We start from the raw sequence: 24,217 nt of genomic DNA on the forward strand, positions 1-24,217 counted from the left end.
CTTATCCCTTAAGATCCTTGGATCTTCATGAAGATCTTAATGGAGGACAGTAATAAAATACGCAATGGTGGAAGGGTGGCGCAAATTTTAGGTCTCAGTTTTCGCGATTTGAGAAAAATTATATCATAGCGAATTATATAATCTTACAAGCATTGCTTTTATCTGATAAAGATAATAAAATAAGTAAATCAAATTGCGTAGACTGAGATCTGAAATTTGCGTCACCCTTCTACCATTGCGTATGACCGCGAACGACTTAGAGAAACGGCATTTTATAACTATCCATCTTCTTTATAATATTTTATCAGTTGAACTGAATTTTAATTTCCGAATGTGTACACAGTTTCATCAGTGTTTCCTCATCCTATTTCAATATTTACTACTAGCTAAAAAAAGCTTTAAACTTTCAAAATTTTGAATGTATAAAGAATTCATACATTCAAAATTTTAAGAATTAAAATTTTAATTTTTTTTTGAAGTTTGAATCTTTTTTAGTTGGTAGTAAATATCAAGATACGATTAGGAAACACCGAGGAAACTGTGTACACATTCGGAAATTAAAATTTAGTTCATCTTTTTTCAGGTTATTCTCCGGTGTACTAACTGCGACCAGGCTGGATTGGTTAAATGTGATCTGTGTACTTAAACATGTACTTTATTATGTACTTTTATTTAGTACAATGAGGCTAAAGTTAATCTACATCTCGCTTTTCTTAACAAATAAAGGCAGAATTTTAAAGGGAAATATAAATTAATGTCTATTGTCCTACCGCTGTTTCTCTGTTCTTATTTAATAGCAGGAATGTAGCACATTGTTTATCCCACAACTTTTCTCTAAATATTCTTTTAAATCTCAAAAATAAAAAATAAATAAAAATTTAAATTTAATTAATGGAAGTGAATTAGTTTTTCTTTATACGCCTGTCTTTTTTTATATATTATGTGTAGTTAGAAATGTGCAACTCTATAACTAATTTTGTCTGTATGTCCTAGCTTTACGAGAAATTAGGAAAGCTAAGTAGAATTTTTTTTTAAATGGAAAAATATGTTTGTTTCATCTTTCTACCTTTGAAATATAAAAAATTCTAAAAATAAATTATGTTTAACAAATTCATTAAATTTTGTGCACTACACTGGAATGTTGTCATCATTGTTTAAAGTATTAAATTTTGTTTAATAAATAACTAATGCAATATCATTTCATCGTGTATTAACTTTTACTAACATTTTAAACAGACAAAATACTCAAAACAAGGATGACAACATCTATAAAAGCGAAGCACTAAAACGGTAGGACAAACGGACATTAACACTTGTATAGTGTCAAAACTGAATAATCAGAATATAAATGTATAAGAGTCGAAGCAAAATTGTAAGTAAAATTGTTGAAAAACTGCTTATTACAGAATAATGTTTATGGACATACTTACATTTTTAGGACTTGATTATAGAGTTGCTTTGCTTATATTATTGTACTTTGTTGTCCCAGGAATCAGTATACCAAAAATCAGATAATTCGGATTATTAGATCACATACAAATTTGTTGTTAAAAAAGTTTATCAACATGTTTAAAATAGACGTACGGACATTCTGGTAATGATTATAGAGTTGCTACGCTTTCTAAATCGTACCTTACTACTACAGGAATCACCATGCAAAGTTTGAAATCAATAGGATAATTCTAACATGCCTAAATTAACGAAAAAAGCTATCCGTTACGGACGGAACGACCCTAATGAAAAGCTTCACTTTTAAAGATTGTAGGTTTTGCATTTATTTTTTCTATTGAAGCAGCTATTTATTCACAAATCTTATTAAGCTATTTATTTTGCTTTTATAAATAGTTAATTTTGGTAGTTTTTCTTTTATTTTGTTGTATATTAACAGAACAGATAACAAATTAATCAGTATAGTAAAATTCTTAATTATTTTTGCCATTCAAACTTGTATCTATAGAGTGCATTCTTTTAGACTTTATGTAGATTTAAAATTTGTAATTAAATATTTTTAATATTTTTATAGTTTTCTTAGTATGTAATATTTTATTTAATAAATATATATTTACTAAAAAATTTTTTTTTTTTTGAGAATTAGACTTCAAGTGAAGAATTTTAACAAAAAAAATTCTTATATCTTATTGCAATTGGATGATAGAATAGAAAAACATTATTTATCTTAATTTTTATTAGAAATTCTGTATTTGAAGTCTTATTTCAATGAAATGAGTTTATCTATAAGTTTAGAACATACTTAAGGCAAAAAAATTTCTTTAGTGTTACTTTTTTCACCTTATATATGAAAAAAGCAGTTTCTCACAATTTATGATAAAAAAAGGTATAGGAAAAAAAAATATATTTTTTCTTGATGTAAACACAATAATTGGCATAAAATCTAACATCCTGAATGTAAAAATCAGATATAGAATCCTTTTTAGAGCAAATATAGTGCAAAAAGTAACCAAGACATTTTTGCAAAGTATGAAAATCTAAAGAAAATAGTTCTTTTTGCTTTTGATATACATATCAGATAAATGTATATAAAATTAGTGATCAAAAACTATAAAACAAGATATAACTTTTTTCAACCCTATCATTGATTAAAATGCACTTTTTAGTTTACTCATTACCAAAGTTGCACATAAAAACTCTTTTTATTAAGTTATTAAACAAAATAAATTCAAATCAACAATTAGGCGTTTTTTATAATGCAGTAGACCATTTTGTAGTTGGTTTTTTGGCATTTATTTTGTTTAATTACTTCATAAAAAGAATTTTTATGCACTACTTTGGTAATTCTTAAACCTTAAAGTGCAATTTAATCAATGACAGTGTTAAAAAAATTTATAACATGTTTTATAGTTTTTGATCACTAATTTTATATACATTTATCTGATATGTATATCAAAAGCAAAACTATTTTCTTTAGATTTTCATACTTTGCAAAAATGTCTTGGTTACTTTTTGCATTATATTTGCTCTAAAAAGGTTTCTATATCTGATTTTTACATTTAGGATGATAGATTTTATGCCATTTATTGTGTTTATATCAAGAAAAAACATATTTTTTGTTCCTATACCTTTTTTTATCATAAAATGTGAGAAACTGCTTTTTTCATATATAAGGTGAAAAAAGTAACACTTAAGAAAATTTTTTTGCCTTAATTATGTTCTAAACTTATAGATAAACACATTTCAAAAAAAGATTTTTTTCTAAATCTGTCATTTAAGGCATGAAATTAATTTTGCAAATTAACATTGCAGATTTTTGCAAATAACTTGCAAATATGATTTCTGCGGATTTTCTAATTTACATAGGCGTTTTCTATGTATATTCCTCTTTCCAAAAATACCTCACTTGTCAAGATTGGATGAAAAATTCTTTGTGGTCAAGATTCCATAACTGTGCCTAATTGGTCATTTGATTTCTTGACAAAATAAATCGAATGAATTATGGAAAGGTATGAATGGACAGTAACCAAATTCTATTGGAAATAGGATTCTGCTAAAGAACAGGTGGAAAGGGATAATCTCGCTGCAACCATTCAATTTGGACACGATCATGTAGTCATTAGATGCCAATAATAATGTAGAAAACATTTTTTGAACAATAAGCTTTTGCTTTTTAACCATTTTTAACACCTCAAGTTATGATCCTGTAAATCCCTAAAAAGTAAAACCATTTAAAACCGTTCATATCAGATTCTGACGCATTAATATTTTGAAAGCTGCGACAGTGTCTTAACTTGCAACCGCTCATTGTCGGAGTGGTGGTGGGTTTGAATCTCTGCTTACCACGACTTCATAACTAAAGACGATAAAAATAGTTTCTTCTGCTGCTCTGTCAGAAGCTAAATCCATGTTAGAATATGGGGAATGCCTTAGTCTAAAATAGGCACAACAGTGCACAGAGAAATGTCGTGCAATTAAAGAGTTGGCTTTGGCTATAATGTCGGTGTTACTTAACCAAATGCACCAGAAAGGGAGAAATTGGCTCCCTTAGTTATCCATGGTTGTTGGACCTAACCTTGAAGTGTCATGGACTGCAGCCTCACCCCAAGGAGGTAATGGGCAAGTAAAAATATCTTGAAAAAAAGTTTCTATCTAAGTAAACGAAAATATTGTTACTATTAGCCTTATAACATTCCTAAAGCAAGGTTGTACAAGACCTTTACAAATCAGTGGAACCAACATACAAACCCCCAATAACAGATAAGCTGCGCTACCAAAGAATTTTGTTTAGCAGGTTTGACTGGCAACTCTCTGGTATAGATATTGGAGGGAGGAGACATTGGGCTGTTTATTACACTAGTCCCCAAAGTGTTATAATAATGTTTTCTTATTCGTTGGCTTAATGACTTTGGGGACCTTAATAGAATTTTAATTGGTTGGTTTATTAAGATAAATGTCTAAACGTTTCAACCACAAATTTTAATCTACATCAGGAGTAATTTTTATTTTATGATAGGGGATGTACATCAATTAATGGATGTAGTCTTATCCCTTTAGATCCCTGGGTATAGATTGAATATTGTGAAGTGTATAGAATTCTCCAGAGGATTTTTGGTTTTCATGTGAAATGGAATAACATTCCCCAGGTACACTCCAAGGTTGCTGTACATAATAACGTTGCAAAACGTGTAAGATTTAAAAAAGAATTTGTAAAGAAGCTATTTGACTTGCTGCCCGTATTGTACTGGGAATCTGCGGCTTTAATTTTACTATATAAAGTAGTATGGTTGCTTTTGTTGTCCTTCAAGAACATGTTAACAGAGGTCTCGGGATGGTTTAAGGCTTTAGTTTTTTGGGGGTTACTTTTGGCTATTTGTCTGCCCCCTCTATCTATTTTCGAATACAGAGTCCCTAGATGCTAGAGTTGCAGTCACAAGTTTAATAAAATACGTAAAAATATAATAATATTAATAAAACAATTAATTATTAAATAGCATGCTTCACCCCTACCTACTAGAGGCTATGAAAGGGGTAGGGGCAGTGCAATAGACTAAAATTTCCATAAGAAAATTGAAAATTGAATCACTAAAAAGAACTGGCGGGCCATTTTTAAGATTTAGCTCCAGAAGAATAAAAACATATATTATTTGATTTCTAGATATATATAACTTGTATTACTTTTTTTGTTTCATTTCAATTCCGTGTTTAAATACTGGAATTTTTAAAAGATTAGATATCTGATCTTCTTACAAAACTATCTTTAGCAATGTAATACACAAAAATCAGATAACAAATCCTTTTGTAAACTGAAAAATTATAAATCTACTAGCGGCTACGCCCCCTAGAAGCCTCTAGGTGCACTAAGGGTAGGAGGGGGAAAAGTCAACCTCATTTCACATTTCAAATTTGAGTTTCAAAAGAGTAAAAAATATTTTTTGGGGAGGGGAGAAGGGTTAAGGCACCCTCCCCAAAAAAGTTTAAAACCTTCCCAGGACCTATAAGAAGCTTCACTGTAAAGGATAATAATATAGGTTCAGCGGTTAGCGAGATCCTTCGGGACAGACAAAAAAGCTAAATACTTTATGTAATAGGATATAAAATTATTTGGAAAAGTAAGTTAATTTGATATGGTTTACCTTTAAAGAAATACTTCTTATATGTAGATTCAGAGAATGTTTATTATTTTTTTTTTTGGGGGGGGGAGAGGGTAACCCTTCCAAAAGAAAACACCTATGAAAAATCTTCATCCGTTTTTTTCCCTTCTAGATAGATATCCTTCAGTCAATACATACGAAATAAAAATTGTAGAGTAGTAAAGTTTTTTAAAGTTTACAATATTACTTATTCAGCATTTTGAAATTGCTTTATATGATGATTATTTATTCATAATGTTTACAAAACAATTTTCTTTCATAAAATGATTTTTTTTCCATTCTGGTAATGAATAAGTTATCATATTATACATTCATCTTTTTAGAATCTAATGAAAATTAGCTTTTATAAAAAGATAATTATTATTGTACAATTATTTCAGCGTTGTCCTTAGCTAAGTGATTTATGATTAATAAGCAATCACCAGTACAATAGATTTGACATTATATCACAAGTTACAATATAATGGAATTTATGTTGTTTTGATTCTATCGAAGCACTTGACATATAGTAATACAATTAACTTTTACTGCAATAGTCGGATTCTATACAATAAGTTTAACTTGAAATATATTTTAGCAATGTATATTTATTATAATACTCATATCAATTTTACAAAATATAAAATATATAACATATCATAAATTATTCCTTTAATAATGTTAGAAATTATAACAGCTTATACTATATTTATGTTTAAAACTAAAATATAATAGATATTTTATATTAAAGAAAAGTTTTTTTGGTTTTTGGAATCTTTTAGCAGCGAATATGCATATTTTTGATATCAGACATTTATTGTGTTTGATATTTAAATCACGTAACAAATGCATACATTAAATTGACAAGATATGATCGTAATTTTACAGTGTCTCAAAAATCCGCCATGTAATGTCATAAAAATGAGGGAGATGAGAGGAGATGTGGAAAAGAAAACCCGTAAAAAAAGAGATGGATAATCCCTCATTTTTATGACGACACATGGCTGATTTTTGAGACACTGTAAAGTTACGATTTTTTACTTTATTATAACAAAATGAAATTTTATTCTGGTCAAGTATACTGGTAATATAATTTATTTTTGAACTTAGGCACATGAATCATCCTGCTTTAATAGTTTACAAATAAACACTGTAAAAATGGTCCTTTTATTGAAAATTGTTTTTAAATTCTTAATTTAATACTAGCAGCTACGCTCCTAGCCGCTTGCCGCTCTGTATTCTAAAAGGGGGACTAGAGAAATAGCTTTAAACCATCCCAAAACTTAAATCTGAAATAGAACAGCCTAAAATCATTACAGGAGCAATGTTAATCTTACATCCAAGAGAAAACTCAACAGATTAAGTAGTTATTGAGATCTTCATTTCAGACAAAACAGTTTACTTATTAATCCTATTATATAAAGTGGTAAGGGTTTTTGTCTGAAGCTCTCAATAACTACTGAACTGATTGGGTTAAGATTAAGCTAATTTTCTAGCCAATTTCTGCCAACAGATGCTGGGGGCTCAGCCGCTATTATATCATAAAATACAATATTATATTTTTCTTTAATAATTTATTTTTAGGATATAAAAGTACATATATTGCGTTAAAATTATCAATTCTCACGGATCTCAAGGGATGGGACACTGGACGATAAATTGATCTACTTTCCCACTGATTATAATCAATTTGAATTACGATTGCAGTTTGGACATTGTTTGTTTGAGCCAACCCATCTAGTACCCATAAATCCTTATACTAAAGTAACAGGATGTCTGTGTGTTTGTTTCGAAGGATCTCGCTAACCGCTGAACCGATAGGGTTCTCCTTAACAGGGTAGCTTCTCATAGGTTTATACCTATTTTGGGGGAGGGTACCACCACCCTCCCAAGAGAAATCGCCCCTAGAAAAAAATTACCCCTCCCCAAAAAGAGACTTGAACGAAACATAAACCAATTATTTCTCTAATTAGATATTTTAAATAAAAAAAAAACATTCAAAGTGCCACTAGAGGCCTCTAGGGGCGTAGCCGCTAGTAATAATATAAAAGAAAAAGCTAACATATTTAACAAAATTTTGGGAACAAATATAATTTACAGTTCCATGTCCCTTTTAGGGTTGGGCCGGATATCCGGTTTGGCCGGTTATTCGGCCATTTTCAATATCCGGCCGGATACCGGATATTACAACTATACGGTAACAGGATATCCGGCTGATTTTTGACGCCGGATATCCAGTAATTTTCCGGATATCCGGTATCCGGTATCCGGCCCAACCCTAGTCCTATACAAAGAAAGAAATATTTGTAATTTAATCATTGATATGGTCCCTCCAAGTGCTCATTATGGAAACTGTTGAACCGGCTCTGAAAATAAAACATTTTTTTTGTAAATTTATTGGAAATAACACATTTTTCATTTTTTTCTTATCAGCTTTGCTCTTGTTGTGGCTTTTAACGGAAAAACCTTTTCCTACTTCATCAGTAAGTGTCATTTAATAAATAATAATCCTTATAAATAGAATACAATTTCTTTAAAAAAAACTTGTTTCTAGCCTTACAATGACCGATGAACCTTTTTAGCCTAACCTCATTAATCCTATCCTATAAAATTATCTCAACATCGTTGAAGGTGTCGTTATGGTTGCTTTACTAGCAACTTATGTAAAATTGTCAATACTATTTGCAGACATTTATCATACAAGAATCCGCTTTGTAACTTTTAATTCTATGACGATTCAAGTGATTAAATGTATGGATAGAGGATTCGGCATATTTAAGTTTTTCTGCAATATTTTTGCCAAACAAAGGATTACCCCCCACCCAAAAAGAAATTTGGAGGTGCCGCAATCACCCTCAAAATTTTAGAAGTATAAAACATAAACCCATCCAATAAAATTTTACCCCCAAGTTTGAAACATTCTATTAATTAACCTAATTTTTTTAAAACCGCATTATTTTAACAAAAAAACAGTTTTTACAAGATGAATAAATATACGCTTTTCTCCCTGATACAAATGTGGTATTCGGCAACCGTGAGCCATGTCTATGGCACCCCTGATCTGGGGTTCGGTGGAGGGTCAATGGCCCTCCCCCGAGTCCTGGGGAAGGGGTCTAGTGACCCCCTCCCTACGCTTAGAATTAATGATTTGAATCTGTCATGTTTATTATGGTTAACTGTATTCTTAATTCTCCCCCACCCTTTCCAGGGATGGGGGAATCATTATTGCCCAAACTGACCATTGTATATGTATTATTTATGCTTTTATGTTATGATTATTTATTCCTATCCATGTAATTATTGTTTGTTGTATATAACTGCAGTATCTCTTAACCCTTCAATAAAGTGACAACTGAAAGTAGATGTTGATCATTATCTAGTGAAAGCTAGAGAAGCGTAGCTTCTCTATAGTAAGGTGTCCACGTCTGTCACACTGCCGTAATCTAATTGAACTCCGGTGTCTGCCATTGATCCTCGGCGGATACCACAACTTTGGTGACAGCTGTGTGAGATTACGGCGAACCACAAGTGTAGAGCAGACGCGCATCTGAGGCTAAGGTACTCCCAGCAGTGAATCTGGCAAAACTGACGCAAGCAACCTGAATTACCCACCCTGGACAGCAAAGTTTAACTCTGCATCCGGCAGTTGTGGAAGCAAAACAGCGAAATCTGACGAATAACCGCGAGCAGCGCTGATATCTAACGGAGAATTGAGCGCCAAAAGGGCTGAAACAGGCCTGCGGACCGGCTGAAACAAGCCAAATACGTGTAGACGGCTGAAAATAGGCCAACTTTACTGCAAGAAATAGCAGGATCCGAACCAGTGGCGCTAGCAGGACGGGACATTCCCTGCCGCCGATAGGCTGAAACATGCCACATAGCTGCAAGCTGCGAGCTAACATACGGGTGTAGTGCACCAGAACAGAGAAAAACTACGTCAACCCCGAGTATCCTGAGAAGCTACAACGCAGCCACCCATCTAGAAGACAGATATTATATCACATTTGCAGGGATTACCACCCTAATGTGATGACCAAACAATAGATTTATGAGCAAAGCTTGGCAAACAAATTGTTGTGTTGTGATAAATCTAAGAATAGAACAGGCTTGGATTACTGTTTATTGTGATAACAGCTAAAAATAGAACAGAGTTGGTCAACAAATCTGTTATGCAATTGTGATAAGGACAGCAATAAAAGTTAGATGTAATATAATCAAAACAATCTCAAGCCCACAGCACAATAACAAATACACCCCTTATTCCAAGGGAAGGGGAGGGGGCCCCTCTCCATTTGAAGACAAATACAATCAGGGTTATATAACAGATAAGCCTAAGATTAAGAAGCAGAGGCCCCATTACACCAGCACACAGTTACCCCCTCCCTCACAGTGGGAACGGACGGAGTTACCCCCGTCCCCTCACGCGCTTCCCCCTTCCTACCCACACTAGGCTAAGTCCGTCTGTAGTGTGGAGCTAGCGATCGGATATACAGAGCGCCATTCACGGGTAGCGCAACGAAGTGCGGAAAACATCATAAATCCAACGGACGAAGCGGACCAATGAGGGAGCGAGCTGAGGGGTGAGAGCGCGTTTTCCCCGTGTGCGCGGATTTGACGGCGCGAACGCGCGTTACAAGGACAGAAGATTCCACGCACACACACGCACACACACACACACACACTTTCACACCAGAGCAGAGCTACTCCATAGCATCTAACAGGGGTATTTTTAGCAAATAAAGAATTGCAAGTTTCTTTCCTCCTAGCTCTAGTGTGATAAGGGAAAACCCAATCAGTTCCTGACAGCAGTTCAGACCCTCAACATCTATCTACCTCAACACCTAACTATTGACAAGTACAGCTAAGTTATATCTTTGCAACTAAAACTCCCAACCTAGTGATACAAACAGTGTTGGCTGTTAGGCTAGGAAGCCTCAAGTGACAACCCATTCATTGTAGTCCTGTATAACTTTGTGCCCGCCGTTTCACCGTTGACCTAATGGACCAGCATCAAGTCCCAGGAGGTGACCAAGCCCCAGGATGGCTCCAGGATGACCCTCAGCCGGCCCCAGCCGAGTACCGCAAGCTGATGCTGAGCAATCTGCCGGAGTATAGAGGGCCGCCCAAGCAGTCCTGGTCGGCACATATCCGCCGACTGGAGATGTCATGGGCGGCTTACCGCGTGCCACCTCATGATTCCCTCAACCGCCGCAACGCCCTACTACTGTCATTGGTAGGGCAAGCGGCGGAAATGGCGTCCCATCTGTTTGGCGAGGCAGGCCAAGCCTTGACCTACGAGCAGGTCAAGACCGAGTGTGAATTGTTATTTCGCCCTGCTTTTGAGTCCCAAACGCTTAAACAAGCGTTTAGGGACTACAAGCAACACTCGACAGAACCTATACAGGCGTACATATCAACAAAGTGCGCCTTGTATAGGGACGCCTACAATCATGAGGATCTTGAATTGTTGGTGGACGAATTAAACCGTGGAATTCGTAACGCCAATGTAAAACGCCTCATGATGAACCATGAAATTGCGAGTGTACCTGAGTACACTCGCAAGGCCATGTTCACCGTGACCATGGTTACTAAGCAGCTGAAGGAAGGTGTGTGCTTAGTGGACTCGACCGACGGGCTGACTGGATCTGCCTGCATCCAGTTGCCCCAATATGACGAGTCGGAGCCAATGGAGATTGGCTCCTTGGCTCTGGGTCTCCACCAGATGGGGAAGGTCGCTCCAGATGACAAGGTTCCAGGCCGCTGCTACCGCTGCCAGGGGAGAGGCCACCGAGCTCGAGACTGTCCAACGCCTGTGGAAGTTAGCCTAGAGGAGAGGCGCACCCAGCCACACCGTGACCGTTCTGCCAAGTGTGAGCGTTGCCACTATGACGGCCACACGGCGGCCGAGTGTAGAGCTGACTGGGCCCAGGTAGCCAGCCGCAGGCGCACCGCCGACAAAGGTGCCCCTCCAGGGAAGCCCAGCAGAGTGGCCCATATGGAAGGGAGCGCGCCCCCAGCACCACCACCGCAAGCAGCCGCCTCCAGAGCTGCGGACCGAGCCGATGGGATGCCGCAGTTCGGGACTGTCCCAGCTAGGATCAACGTACTGGGCGGCGCGGCTGAACCCAACCGGGTTGGCCTAGGCTTCAGTCTTAACCATCTGGGGCCAGAGCTGATCCAGCCCAACAACATAGCCGAGCCAGAGGTGCTGAGGTCCCAGCCCTTCAGCCTCAACATGATGGAACCTGCCCGACTGAGCCTACCCAGCAAGAGTGGAGGGGCGCTGCCCAGCGTCCCTGAGACGGTGTATGGGGAGGCCCTAGCAGCCGCTGAACGAGAGAGGCAGGAGGTGCTAGCCAGCACCTCTGCATCGATGTATGGGACGCCACCCGGCGTCGCCACCTGGGATGATGGGGGGGTGCTATCCAGCGCCTCCCACCGTGTGCCTGGGGCGACAACCGTCGCCGCCACCGAGATACCTGGATCCTGGAACGAGCCAGCCTCCAACCTGATGTCTGGGGCGACAACCGTCGCCGCCACCGAGAGACCTGAGTCCTGGAACGAGCCAGCGGTCCCAGAGGAAGGGGTGACACCCGTCACCCCCAGCCAGCCAGCGCCACCAGCCTGCAGGGAGAGCCCAGCTACAAGCCAGCCAGCGCCACCAGCCTGCAGGGAGAGTCCAGCTACATGCCATCCAGAGCTCTCTACCAGCCAAGGGAACCCAGCGGCTCACCATCAGGATAAGTTGAATTTGTTAAATGTATTGAATCCAAAACCTTGTAAACACCCAGCCTTGCCTGTGCCCCCTGCACTTGAGGCTGGGGAGATTGAAAATTGGGAAAATAAGGGCTTGCCTGTGCCACATGCACCTGAGTTCCTAGGGCAGGGGAGGGCATTGAGTAAGGGCGAGCCTGTGCCACATGCACTTCAGCCCCATGCCACTGGGCATGCCGTGGACCAGGGAAGGGAGCATTTAGGGCTAGGGGAGCCGACACCCAGGCAAGTGCCAGTCGCTTGCCAGTCTGTCATTGGGGAGGGTATCGGGGTGCCTCGGCCGCATACAGATAACGCTCAATGGAAATTTGTGTCTAGCCAGGAGCAGCCCAGCCGTGTCCAGCCCCAAGAAGCAGCCGTGACCAGAGCCGGAGATCCCCAGCCGCGTGCACGAGGAAGATGGTTACCTGGAAGCCTCTCCCATTGGTGGATGGTCCTGTGGGGCCTCCTGCTGGCAGCCGTGTGGCCTACAACCAGCTACGTCCTGGTGGGGTGGGACTGTGCCAACCCCACCCATGTCACGTCTTACAACAAAGAAAAGATGTGTGACACGGAGCCCCTACACCAGGAGGTGCCCCTGGGCCACGACATCCACGTCCTGCAGCAAGTCAAGGTGAGGGAAACCACTGGGTTCAGCTGTCAGCTCACCGTGTCCCAGTGGACATTCAGGTGTGGGGTATGGGGTCACCTCAAGGTGACCTCGGTCCCCACCCTCATGAGGCCAACCAAGATAGACCCAGAAGCGTGCCGAGACCTGGCCAGGAACCGAGTATACACGTTGCCAGGCAAGACCCAGCCACTGACGTTCCAGCTGAACCACCCCCTGTTCTTCACCGTTGATGTAGTGGGCGCCCTCGTCAACAGCCCCAAGGGGGTGGGTTGCGAGGGGGAGGACGTCCACTTTGAGGGCCAGCTCTACCGCAATGAATTAGTGCTCCAGGAGCGGCGGCTGCTGGTCAAGGAGGAGACCTATGTGGTGGAGGATGGACGGGTGGAGTCCCAGTCTGACCACCTGACCCTCGATTGTCCCCATTCAGAGCTGTCCTGTATCACTGGGGAAGCAACCTACGTGTGGGACCACCTGGGAAGAGATTGCCCCTTGAGGCTGATCCGCAGCCTCCAGCCCAGCCTGGTGAGGGATGCATATCTGGTTGACCATCAGGCCCAGTTTTTCATCAACATGACCAGCCCCACCTCAATTGTGAACTGCGACTTCGAGGCCCATGCCACCAACCATCCAGCGCTGTTTGTGGCAGCTGACCCAGCCGCGGCTGCGCTGCCCCGAGTGTCGGCCAGGGATGTTGACGTTCCCCTCCAAGCACAGATCCATGCAGGTTATATTGGATTCACCCTGGAAACCCGCATGAGGAGCACTGCAGCAGAAGAAGTAGCGGCCAACTGCTGGAAGCTCCAGCAACTAGATCCGGCCCACCCGGTGCGTGTCCAGGGGAGCACGTTCTCGGTACTGAGGGGAGACATCCTGCTGCAGCTGACCTGCCAAAGGCACAAGTATGTTGTCCGCGAACACAAGGAGTGTTGGGACAAAGTGCCAGTGGAGCCCACAGGTTTTGTAGACGCCGTGACGCGGGTATACAGTGAGCACGCCACCAAGATTCCCTGTTCCTCCACCTACCCCCTGACTGTGCACGCAGAGGAAGGCTGGATAGAGTTAACCCCTGCTCCCAAGAAAAGGCCACCCCCGCTGGATACGCCTAAGCAGTTGTTGACAGACCCCTTAGATGACTTCAGTTCAGGTGGTTTGTATTCACAGGCTGAGTTGAACGACTGGCAACAACTGCTGGCGTTCCCAGCATACAAGAGTGCCATGCTGACCGGCCTATCCTATGGCTCCTGCGTTCAGCAAGGCAGCTGTTCGGCCACAGGAGACCATGGGATAGTGTCCTACAACATTGACCGACTGGCGGAGGAAGGAGAGGCAGCCCTGGATGTCTGGGCAGGATTTAGACAAGCCATCCACGAGTGGGGAGATGGCGCCGCCATCTTGTGCTTGCTGCTGCTGATCCTCAAACTGCTGGGGGACCTCACCATCATTTCTCTGGCAGCAGCACAAGGAGGAGTCCGGGCAGCCCTGAATGCGATATCACAAGTGTTCCTGTACCACCCAGCCTTGTATAAGAAGGCGATGGCTAGAGCCAGGCTCAACCATGCCAAGTCCCGGGACTTTTCAGTGGACTGGGATGCCATTCCCATCGGCAGGGAAGCAGCCGAGGAAATGGTGTCTATGAAATCAACGGACAGCGGGCATGACCGCCCAGGTAGACCAGGACCGCCTTCTGGCAGGCCCCGCGGCCCCTCAGGAGGACAGGCCGCTGCTCAGACACTCAACCTGGCAGCCAGTGCCCCAGCCGCTGCCAACAACAACCCGCAGGTCCCACTGCTGACCGTCCCAGCAACAAATGTGCCACCACCAAACCTGATACCTGCCGGCGCTGACCAACGTATCCAACCCAAGGCAGCCTCTGCCTTCTATCCCACATTGGGAGCCCATCAACCCTAAGAAGATACTCACCACTAGGATTCCATTGAATCATTATCGTTTGTATATATTTTTAGCCCTAAGGAGCGGGCCGAAGGCCTCAACCACTGTCGGAAGTCTGGTAGGGAAACCATCTCCCAGCCTTCCGAGGGGAGAGTTGTGGTATTCGGCAACCGTGAGCCATGTCTATGGCACCCCTGATCTGGGGTTCGGTGGAGGGTCAATGGCCCTCCCCCGAGTCCTGGGGAAGGGGTCTAGTGACCCCCTCCCTACGCTTAGAATTAATGATTTGAATCTGTCATGTTTATTATGGTTAACTGTATTCTTAATTCTCCCCCACCCTTTCCAGGGATGGGGGAATCATTATTGCCCAAACTGACCATTGTATATGTATTATTTATGCTTTTATGTTATGATTATTTATTCCTATCCATGTAATTATTGTTTGTTGTATATAACTGCAGTATCTCTTAACCCTTCAATAAAGTGACAACTGAAAGTAGATGTTGATCATTATCTAGTGAAAGCTAGAGAAGCGTAGCTTCTCTATAGTAAGGTGTCCACGTCTGTCACACTGCCGTAATCTAATTGAACTCCGGTGTCTGCCATTGATCCTCGGCGGATACCACACAAACACATTTATTATCATGTGGTAGGATGAGCTGAATTTGAATTTCCGAATGTGTAAACAATTTCGTCGGTGTTTCCTCATCTAAATATTTACTACTAACTAAAAAAAATAAAAATTCCATAAAAAATCAAATTTGAATGTATTTTAATTTTTTTAACTTTTGATTTTTTTTTGAAGTTTGCAGCTTTTTTAGCTAGTAGTAAATATTGAGATAGGACGAGGAAACTGTGTACACATTCGGAAATTCAAATTCAGCTCATCTGTGGTAGATACTTACAACTATTAATCGATTTAGGAAAAGATATAAAAAGATCTAGATCACTACTGAGAAGCACAACTAAGGAACAAACAGACCATATTATTGGTAGAACATGTACATATAATAGAACGAAAGCTTGCTTTAAAATTCATGTAGATTTTATATTAATTTTGATAATATTTTAAGATGTCGTCATCTATTAACATTAAGTCGACCGGCCTATAGTCGACAACATTGGTAATGTTTAAAAATTGAGCCTCGACAATTTGTAACACTTTTATTGATGTAATATACTCAATATAATTCATCTATAATACAAAGTAGCTTGATGTCTGTCCGTCCGTCCGTCCCTTATGATCTTCGAAACCACTGAACCGATCGGATTCTACTCTTCAGGGTATATACCTATTGGTCCTGTGGTGGTTTTAAGCTATTTTCTTGGAGGGTGGGACACCCTTTATCCCCCCAAAAAACAAAAACAAAATTCCCCCCCCCCCATTTTTTGTTAGTTCACAAAACAACGGGCAGCACCAGTAGTACTTAATTTAATTTTTTAATTTTTTATTTTTTTCTAACTACCTCTTGGGGCAAAGCCCCTAGAGGCTAGGGGCGAAGCCGCTAGTTACGTACACAGAATTTAGAACTACAAATAGTAAAAGAGTAGCTACACTTGTAAAACTTTAATAATTACCTATTTGACGAATTCAATGTAGGAACATTCAGAAATGACACTGAAATAAAAAAAATATATTTTATATTAACATTATATTATAAAATAAGATCATGCCTTAGCCAATGAACAGTCTCTTGTATTGCCATGTAAAGTTAGAAATTTAAAATTGAGCATTCAATGAGTTGGTTGTTTAAAAAAACAAATACTATTATATGTTTAATAATCTTTAAAAAAAATACTCGAACATTTCCGAGTGAAAGGTATTGTTTTACTTTAAATTATTCAGCTAGAGCCATTAAAAGTTTCTAAAACTTACAGCTTACATTGAGAGGGTATATGGAATAATAATGTTGTTTTAAATATAAACATCATAGTTTGCTTCAAATATTATAATTTTGGATCACATGTAAAAAAACGAATCAACTGCAGTTCACGGTAAAATGCTCCTGGTAACGAATATTTCCAAAAATCTATGAACATTTAACATTTTTCACATATTTCAGAAAAAAGAAAACTTGCCTTCTATAGCAAAACAATTTTTGCAATATTTTTTTCAAGAAAATCCAACTTTTAATCCTCGAAATGAAAATAAAATTTGTGAAGTTATTTTATCATAATAAATTTTTAAAAGAGGAGAAAAGTGCCAAAAAATCTTTATTTTTTTGCTTTGTTTGGGATTTGCATAATATGTTTGTTCACCAGTATTTCCCCCAAATGCTGTTTTTGAGATCTTGTGCTTTATTGGTGCTGATTAATTAAAAAATAACAGTGGAATTATGTAACCAAAAGAGGCATCTACATTTCATATTTATTGTAAAATCATCCTAAATGAATAATAAAGCTGCTATTTTGAAAATTCAGATTTGCATAATATGTTTGTTCGGGGTTTATCAATCTTGCTTTCTATCTACCTACCTACTGATCAATCTTTCTTTCTTTCTATCTACCTACTTTTATATCTTGCTACCTATCTATATATTCATTTTACTATTTACCCTCATATAAACATGTATTAAAATGAAAGAATAGAGGGGGCAAGAGTTAAACTCTCCCTAAAAAGCAATTTGCTTGCGCGCTAGCAGAAGATATGGTCTACCCACTTAGGGCAGGTAGTTGTCTGAATTTTACATCTATACATTCATTTATGTTGCTACCATCTCTTGATCACTTTAGCTTGCTAACCTGATTGTTCACATTTGTTAATCCATTCCGAATGAGACCTGCGCATCTCTGAGTTTTTAATTTTCTCCTCCCCATCCTAAATGTGTAAATCAATAAAAAATCCTTATTTTTTAAGACCACCCGTCTTAGTCATTTAAAAGCAGCTCAGCATTAACAGATTTATATAAATTTACAGTTATACTAAAGGTAGCTGTGTTTAGTGTCATAAGAAAATGGGGATAGATATCACTGCTTTTGGCCTACCTATAGTAGAGGGAAAGAGAAAGGGAAGGGGGAAACAATTAGAAAAGAGACGGGATATAGGGTATTTCCTAACGTCAATAGAATAGGTAGGCCAAAATCATTGACATATATCCCCATTTTGCTAAGGCACTATAGACAGATACATACTAAATCTATATTTGTTTTTAATAACGGTAAAGTACACCGCTATATATATGATCGCCAACAAAATGGAATGAATTTGGTCGGGCGGTTGTATTTAGTAAAACAATGCAATGTATGTATATAGCGTTGTGTCTGGTTGTTAGCGGTCAACATATGTAATATAGAGCCATTGTTAAACGAGCATAGATAGTCGCGGGGATGTCTTAAAAGTTGTCGGTCAAAATATTCAAAGGCTTTGATCATAATTTCTTATACATAAAAAAAATCAAAAATAAGTTTTCTTTTTTTTTCTGAAAGTACTTATACGTTTAAAGTGTCTGTATGTACCTGTAAAACTGGTTGTAGAGAAGCTGCGGCTTCCAGGTCTGGTACAGATATACTCTTCTGTTTAGAACTGAAATAATGGCATTCATATTAACAAATTAACCTGTGATGGTTATTTTTCGAATCATTTTATAAACAGCTCTCCGCGGATATGAAAATGTACAATTATAAGATTAAATTTAATTTATAATTTTAAATTTTTGTATTCGTAGAAAACTGTATATAATACGATACGATACTTTAATTTTAGTATGGCTTAGAATCGGTTATAATCTAGCGGAATTGCCATAGTGGAAGACAGTTTCTAGATATTAGAAAATTTGATAACAAACCACGTAAAGCGTAACATAAACAAAATAAAAACATGAAATAATATTGAAATTCTGATGACATCTTTTGTACATGTTTTGATGTGAACAATAGTTAATAGTGGAATATTAATTAATTCAAATATCTTTATACGTAGTATTTATTAATGTTTTTGACGTATTTAAAATATTAAATGTAAACAATGAGAGAGCATTACATTTTCTTTCTGAATTAGTAAAAAGGTAAACAAATACTTCTTTTCAATAGGCTTAAAAAACAAGGATAACAACATCCATTAAAGCGAAGCACTGAAACGGTAAGACAAACGGACATTAACACTTGTATAGTGTCAGAACTGAATAATCAGAATATAAATGTATAAGAGTCGAAGCAAAATTTTAAGTAATTTTGTTAAAAAACTGCTTGATACAGGATAATGTTTATGGACATACTTACCTTTTTGATTATAGAGTTGCTTCGCTTATAATATTGTACTTTGTTGTCCCGGGAATCAATATACCAAAAATCAAATAATTAGATCACATAAAAATTTGTTGTTAAAAAGTAGAAAAATCAACATGTTTAACAAGGACGTACTGACATTCTGGTAATAATTATAGAGTTGCTACGCTTTCTAAGTCGTACCTAACTACTACAGTAATCACCATGCAAAGTTTGAAATCAATAGTACAATACTAACATACCTAAATAAACGAAAAAAGCTATCTGTCTCGGACAGACGGACCGACCCTAATTATAGAAAAGATTCGTTTTTTAAAAAAAGAAGTAAAAATGTAATTATAATTCTGTAGACACTTGTTAAAGTATTTCCAGCTCAGATAATAATTAAATTCTTCTAGGTGAGAACTTGAGATGTCCACAAGGACGCAAGAAAATAAGAATATACAATTTGGAATTGGGAATAAGATTATTTTTTTGATTGACCTAATCTTATATCTCTTCACAGGGATCTTGTCTTAGTGTATATAGTCAATTATGATACACAAAATTACTTTCTCTGTAGATAAGTGGTTGAAACATTTGGATACCCAACTTAATAAACCAACAGATCATAACAAAAGCCCTAAAAAGTTCTTAAGTCAATAAATAAGATAATGTTATTATAAAACTTTGGGGAATAGTGTAATAAACAATCCAACGTCACCTTCCTCCCTGATCTACAAAGAAATACATCGTAATTTAAACATCACATTTTAAAAAGTAGCAATAAGAAGGTTTAGTTATTTAAAGTTACAGTGCTATGCTATATACTTATAATCTTATTGGTTTTATCATAAATTTTGTGTTTGGCAGCTGTTGATACTTTAAAAAGGGTTAGATCTTTCCTTTTTAGAATTCGTTGTAAATTCTAAATTACCTTAAAAGTTTATTTTTGCTTATATTACTTCTGGCCAACATGGAGGCATTCCTGAAAATAATAATATTATTAAAGACAAGTTTAATTTGTTAGTTTTGGAAGTTCTTTATAGTGCCTATAGAAAATGACGTCATACTTGCATGTTATTGGTCAATTAAATATATACTGGCCTGCCATTGGAAATTTTGTCTGTGTATTGGCCTATCTTTAATCATTTGTATTGTATGTCGTCATTTTTTATAGGCACTATAAAAAGTTTTAGTTTCAGTGAGTTATCGGGTTCAAATCTTGGCCTTTGAAGGAGTAGGGAATATTACTAGTAAACAAGATGACAAAAAAATCGCAAAACCTTTCTATTCTATTTAAAAGTGGCTTTCCATAGAACATAAACAAACTTTTGAAGGGTAAAAATATTGAACAAATTCATATCAAATAAATTGATATATTTTACTATATAAAAACTATGTTTTAGAAATATTTTTGTTTAAATAAAAGGATTTATTGCAACTTTATTTTTTTGTGGGGTATCAATTAATTTCCGAATGTTAGAAAATATATAATCACTTTAAAAGCATTTTTTAGTTTTACTTTCTCAACTTCTCCCTTTTATTAATAAAAAGTAGAGAAAAGATATTTTTGATTGAATAACTTTTGTTTACAAGTCCTGAATTATGAACTTCATATGCACCTGTTTATGGCCCAATGCAAAAAGCCAAGAATTTATAAAACTTTAAGTAGGTTATGGTTTAATAAAAGTAGGACTCAAACTCGACAACTAGCTGCTAAAAAAATTACCTTGAATTTTGACAATCACAATCTGCTGTACATTTAGCTACTTGACATAAACATCTAAATAAGAAATAAACTGTTAGTAGGTTAAAAATAATATTTTAATACAAGAAATTTTGTTTCTCGTATTCATTCGAATCCAGTGGATAAGAACCGTTTCTCATCCATACGAAAAAACTATAACTAGCATCGCATTATATCCAGCTTTCTACGAATATAAAAAAGTACAATCATAACATCAAAACCATTTTTTTAGCCCCGAGGTGCCAAAGGCACGGGCTAAAAAAATGTAATTGTACATTCTATATCCTCGGAAAGCTGTTTATAATACGATGCGAGCAATAACTAAAAGCTTTTAATAAGTCGACAATTTTATAGCAAGTTTTTAAAGATGTTTTTTGCAAAGTTTTTTAGACCCCCATCCATTCCATACCTCCCTTCTTCAACAAAATTCAATTCAATAAAGTAGTAAGATGTATGTGTGCTTCTGTTTGTACGTGCGTTCATGCCCGAAATATCTCGCAAACGGCTGAAACGAGCACTTCCCTTTTTCAAATCAACCAAACAAAAAATAGATTGACATTCTTTTTTAGATGAAGCCCCTAGAAGACAGGGGCACTGCCACTTCTTTTATAAAGAGAACGCCTTGATTTTTTATCTTTTATTTCTAAATTACTTTATGAAAATCACCATAATGCAAAATTTATTTTTGATCTTTAATCCTTTTACAACTCTTATCCAACAAAATATTTTTAGTTCAGTTTTCTTAGGTAAGAAGAAAATTCTTCAATAATATTTGTTTTATTCATTTCTTAACTTTTCTTGTATTATTTTTCTTCTTTTATTCAACACTAGCGGCTACGCCCTCTAGAGGCCTCTAGGGGCACTTGAGGAGGGGGGAGGGGGAGGTGTTGAATTCGATGACACAATTTTTATTTTAGATTTAAAATAAAAGTAAATTTAGTACCCTGCCCCAAATTAGTTTTAAATTTTTCCAGAAGCTACCCTGTAAAGGGAAAACCATACCGGTTCAGCGGTTAGCGAGATCCTTCGGTATAGACAGACAAACAGACATCCTGTTACTTTATTATAAGGATTATTTTCTTGTTTTATCCAACAAAAGGTTAAATGTGTTTAGTACTAAATGTGTACTAATCTGAATCTTACTCTCTTTCATTCCAAATACTATGTTTTGTAACATCAAACAAACAACCAACTCTTTGATTGCACAAACTTTGTTTTGTAGTCTTAACTATGCATGGTAATTAGTTGCGCCTGTTTATTTTGCCTAAAGGCATTCTCCTTATTCTAACTAATAATGTCACGCATCTGATTTAGTACCAGTAGGACCCATTATAACGTATTTAGTTATGACACAGTGTTAAGCCGAGATTCAAACCCATCACCTCCCCGATGACGAGTGGATGCGCTAAGTGTTAAGCCACGGACGCGGGTTATGGGCTAACTATTATATTACATAAAAAATCTATGAAAAATAATATCGTACTTCACACACACACGAAAATATTTATATATCTTTGACATTTTCATAGATAAAAGTGTCCCTACTTTTTTCTTACTTAAAAACATATATAAAATTGATTGATTTAATTAAAAATTTTGAAAAATCATTGATTCACAAAAGAAATATTTTACTCTTACCCTTACTTTCGACTTTTTTGTTGTTTTATCTAACCTGTTATCATCTCGCTGTTACTGCGCTACTTTTAGAATTAATTATCCTTATATCCTTGTATTAACCCTTACAGATCGGGGGGGGGGGGGGCTCCAAGAGCCACCCTCTCTAGTTTTTTCAATCTCATTTTTTTTTGTAGGTAAGATGGAGAGCTGTAACTTCATGACTTTTTAAGTTTAGTAATTATACGTCGGCAAGAGTTGATTTTATTAGGATATCTGGCCTGTGTCGGTCGTGGTGTCCGGTCAAAGTCGGTTGGGTAGAAAAAAAAAATAGAAAAAATTATAAATAAATCTTAATTTCTACATTATGACTTTTGTGTATAAGGTAGAAACCTAAATTTTTTTTTGGTGAATACTTAGATATCAATGACCTTCTGAGAAAAGTGGTGTTATGACCGTTTGACCGCTCCCTGACCGACTTTATGACCGATTTTTGTCCGGCTTTTACTACAGACATATATCATGAATATCGTGGCTTCTATTACAGCTAGAGACCTATAATTTTTTTTGGTAAATTCTTGAGCAATAATAAACTGATAAAAATATTAATTTGCGCCGCCAACCGCTCTTGGACCCCCCCCCCCCCCGATCTATTAAGGTGGGAATTGAGGCCCGATCTGTAAGGGTTAATACAAATATTTTTACCTGCAATATGAGATAAGAAGAACAATGGCTACGATGCTCATCACAACTAAAAAATAATAAATGTAATATTCATTTATCGCATCTTATTATAGATATCTTTACGTGGATAATACAGGAAAAAATTATAAGATCAAAACCAGTTGTGTTAGCCCCGGGGGACCGACGACCGGGCTAATAAAGCTGGTATTCATTTTTTTTCTGTATTTTCAGAAAGGCTTAAAACTAGTTCTAATTCAGCGGATATTAATCAGTTTCGAAGCCATATTGGAAAGGTTGTTACAAAATAACTCATAGCTACGTGGAATCGACATTGAATTGTGGATTTATCTCTATTTATCCTTACCAATAGCCCCCCCCCCCCCTCAAAAAAGGCATTTAAAACTTTTTTTGTAGCTTTTACATTTTGTTGACCAATTTAAGCGCAATGGCTAGCTTATACCTCAAATGCTAATGGACCAATAAATGTCACTTTGAACTTAACAAAGCTTCGATAATGAACTAGAAAATTCAGCTAGATTAGTCACTACAATTAAGAACTATTTTGTTCTCCCCCCCCTCCCCAAAAAAAAATTAAGTAAAATAAATGATAAATAAATAGATAAAGCCATAAGAAACGCCTACTCATTTATATGTACTAGCGACAACCCCTCACTTTTTTCAATTTCAGTTTTCAGAAAAAGTGAAAAGAGTGCGATTTCCTCTCCAAATTGATTATTATAAAGGAGTACCATATCGGTTCAGTGGTTATAAAGTTCCTCGAGTACATACAGATTGACATCCTGTTACTTTTTCCAATTTTTCCATTTCAAGGTAAACCAACCTACCATTACCATTACCTCGTAAGGGCGAGATTCTCCTTCGATTTAAGTGATCATCTAGAGAATCCAGAGCATCATCCACGTGTAATGGGATGCGATACTCTAACACCCAAGGATATTAGGTTAAGTAACTTCCATCAGACAATCAAACCTTTGATTGTACGACCTTTGTCTGAGAAGTCATAACTGTGCATGGTAGTGAGTTGCGCCTGTTTATGGGCCAAGGCATTCCACCTACTCTAACTATTAATGTCGCGCACCTGACATAGCA

At 37.4% G+C, this 24,217-nt stretch overlaps 2 protein-coding genes across 2 annotated transcripts in view; one reads left to right on the forward strand and one right to left on the reverse strand.

The window, feature by feature from the left end:
* The window catches only part of LOC145319911 (uncharacterized), a 64,247-nt gene extending 63,479 nt beyond the window's left edge, over positions 1 to 768 (forward strand). The window contains exon 19 of the mRNA XM_080162313.1: positions 584 to 768. Coding sequence (XP_080018439.1) covers positions 584 to 646 — 63 coding nt within the window. The 3' untranslated portion in view covers positions 647 to 768. The remainder of the gene's footprint in view (positions 1 to 583) is intronic.
* Positions 769 to 5,889: 5,121 nt separating this feature from the next.
* The window catches only part of LOC145320229 (uncharacterized), an 18,588-nt gene continuing 260 nt past the window's right edge, over positions 5,890 to 24,217 (reverse strand). The window contains exons 2-8 of the mRNA XM_080162661.1: positions 23,129 to 23,174; positions 20,792 to 20,845; positions 19,997 to 20,047; positions 18,313 to 18,379; positions 17,599 to 17,674; positions 16,435 to 16,474; positions 5,890 to 7,948 (exon numbers count right to left, since the gene is read on the reverse strand). Of these exons, the coding sequence (XP_080018787.1) occupies positions 7,894 to 7,948; positions 16,435 to 16,474; positions 17,599 to 17,674; positions 18,313 to 18,379; positions 19,997 to 20,047; positions 20,792 to 20,845; positions 23,129 to 23,174 (389 nt within the window). The 3' untranslated portion in view covers positions 5,890 to 7,893. The remainder of the gene's footprint in view (positions 7,949 to 16,434; positions 16,475 to 17,598; positions 17,675 to 18,312; positions 18,380 to 19,996; positions 20,048 to 20,791; positions 20,846 to 23,128; positions 23,175 to 24,217) is intronic.

Source organism: Acartia tonsa, chromosome 5, assembly GCF_053477335.1.
Source record: "Acartia tonsa isolate MP-2025a chromosome 5, ASM5347733v1, whole genome shotgun sequence".
In the NCBI taxonomy this organism is placed as follows: domain Eukaryota; kingdom Metazoa; phylum Arthropoda; class Copepoda; order Calanoida; family Acartiidae; genus Acartia; species Acartia tonsa.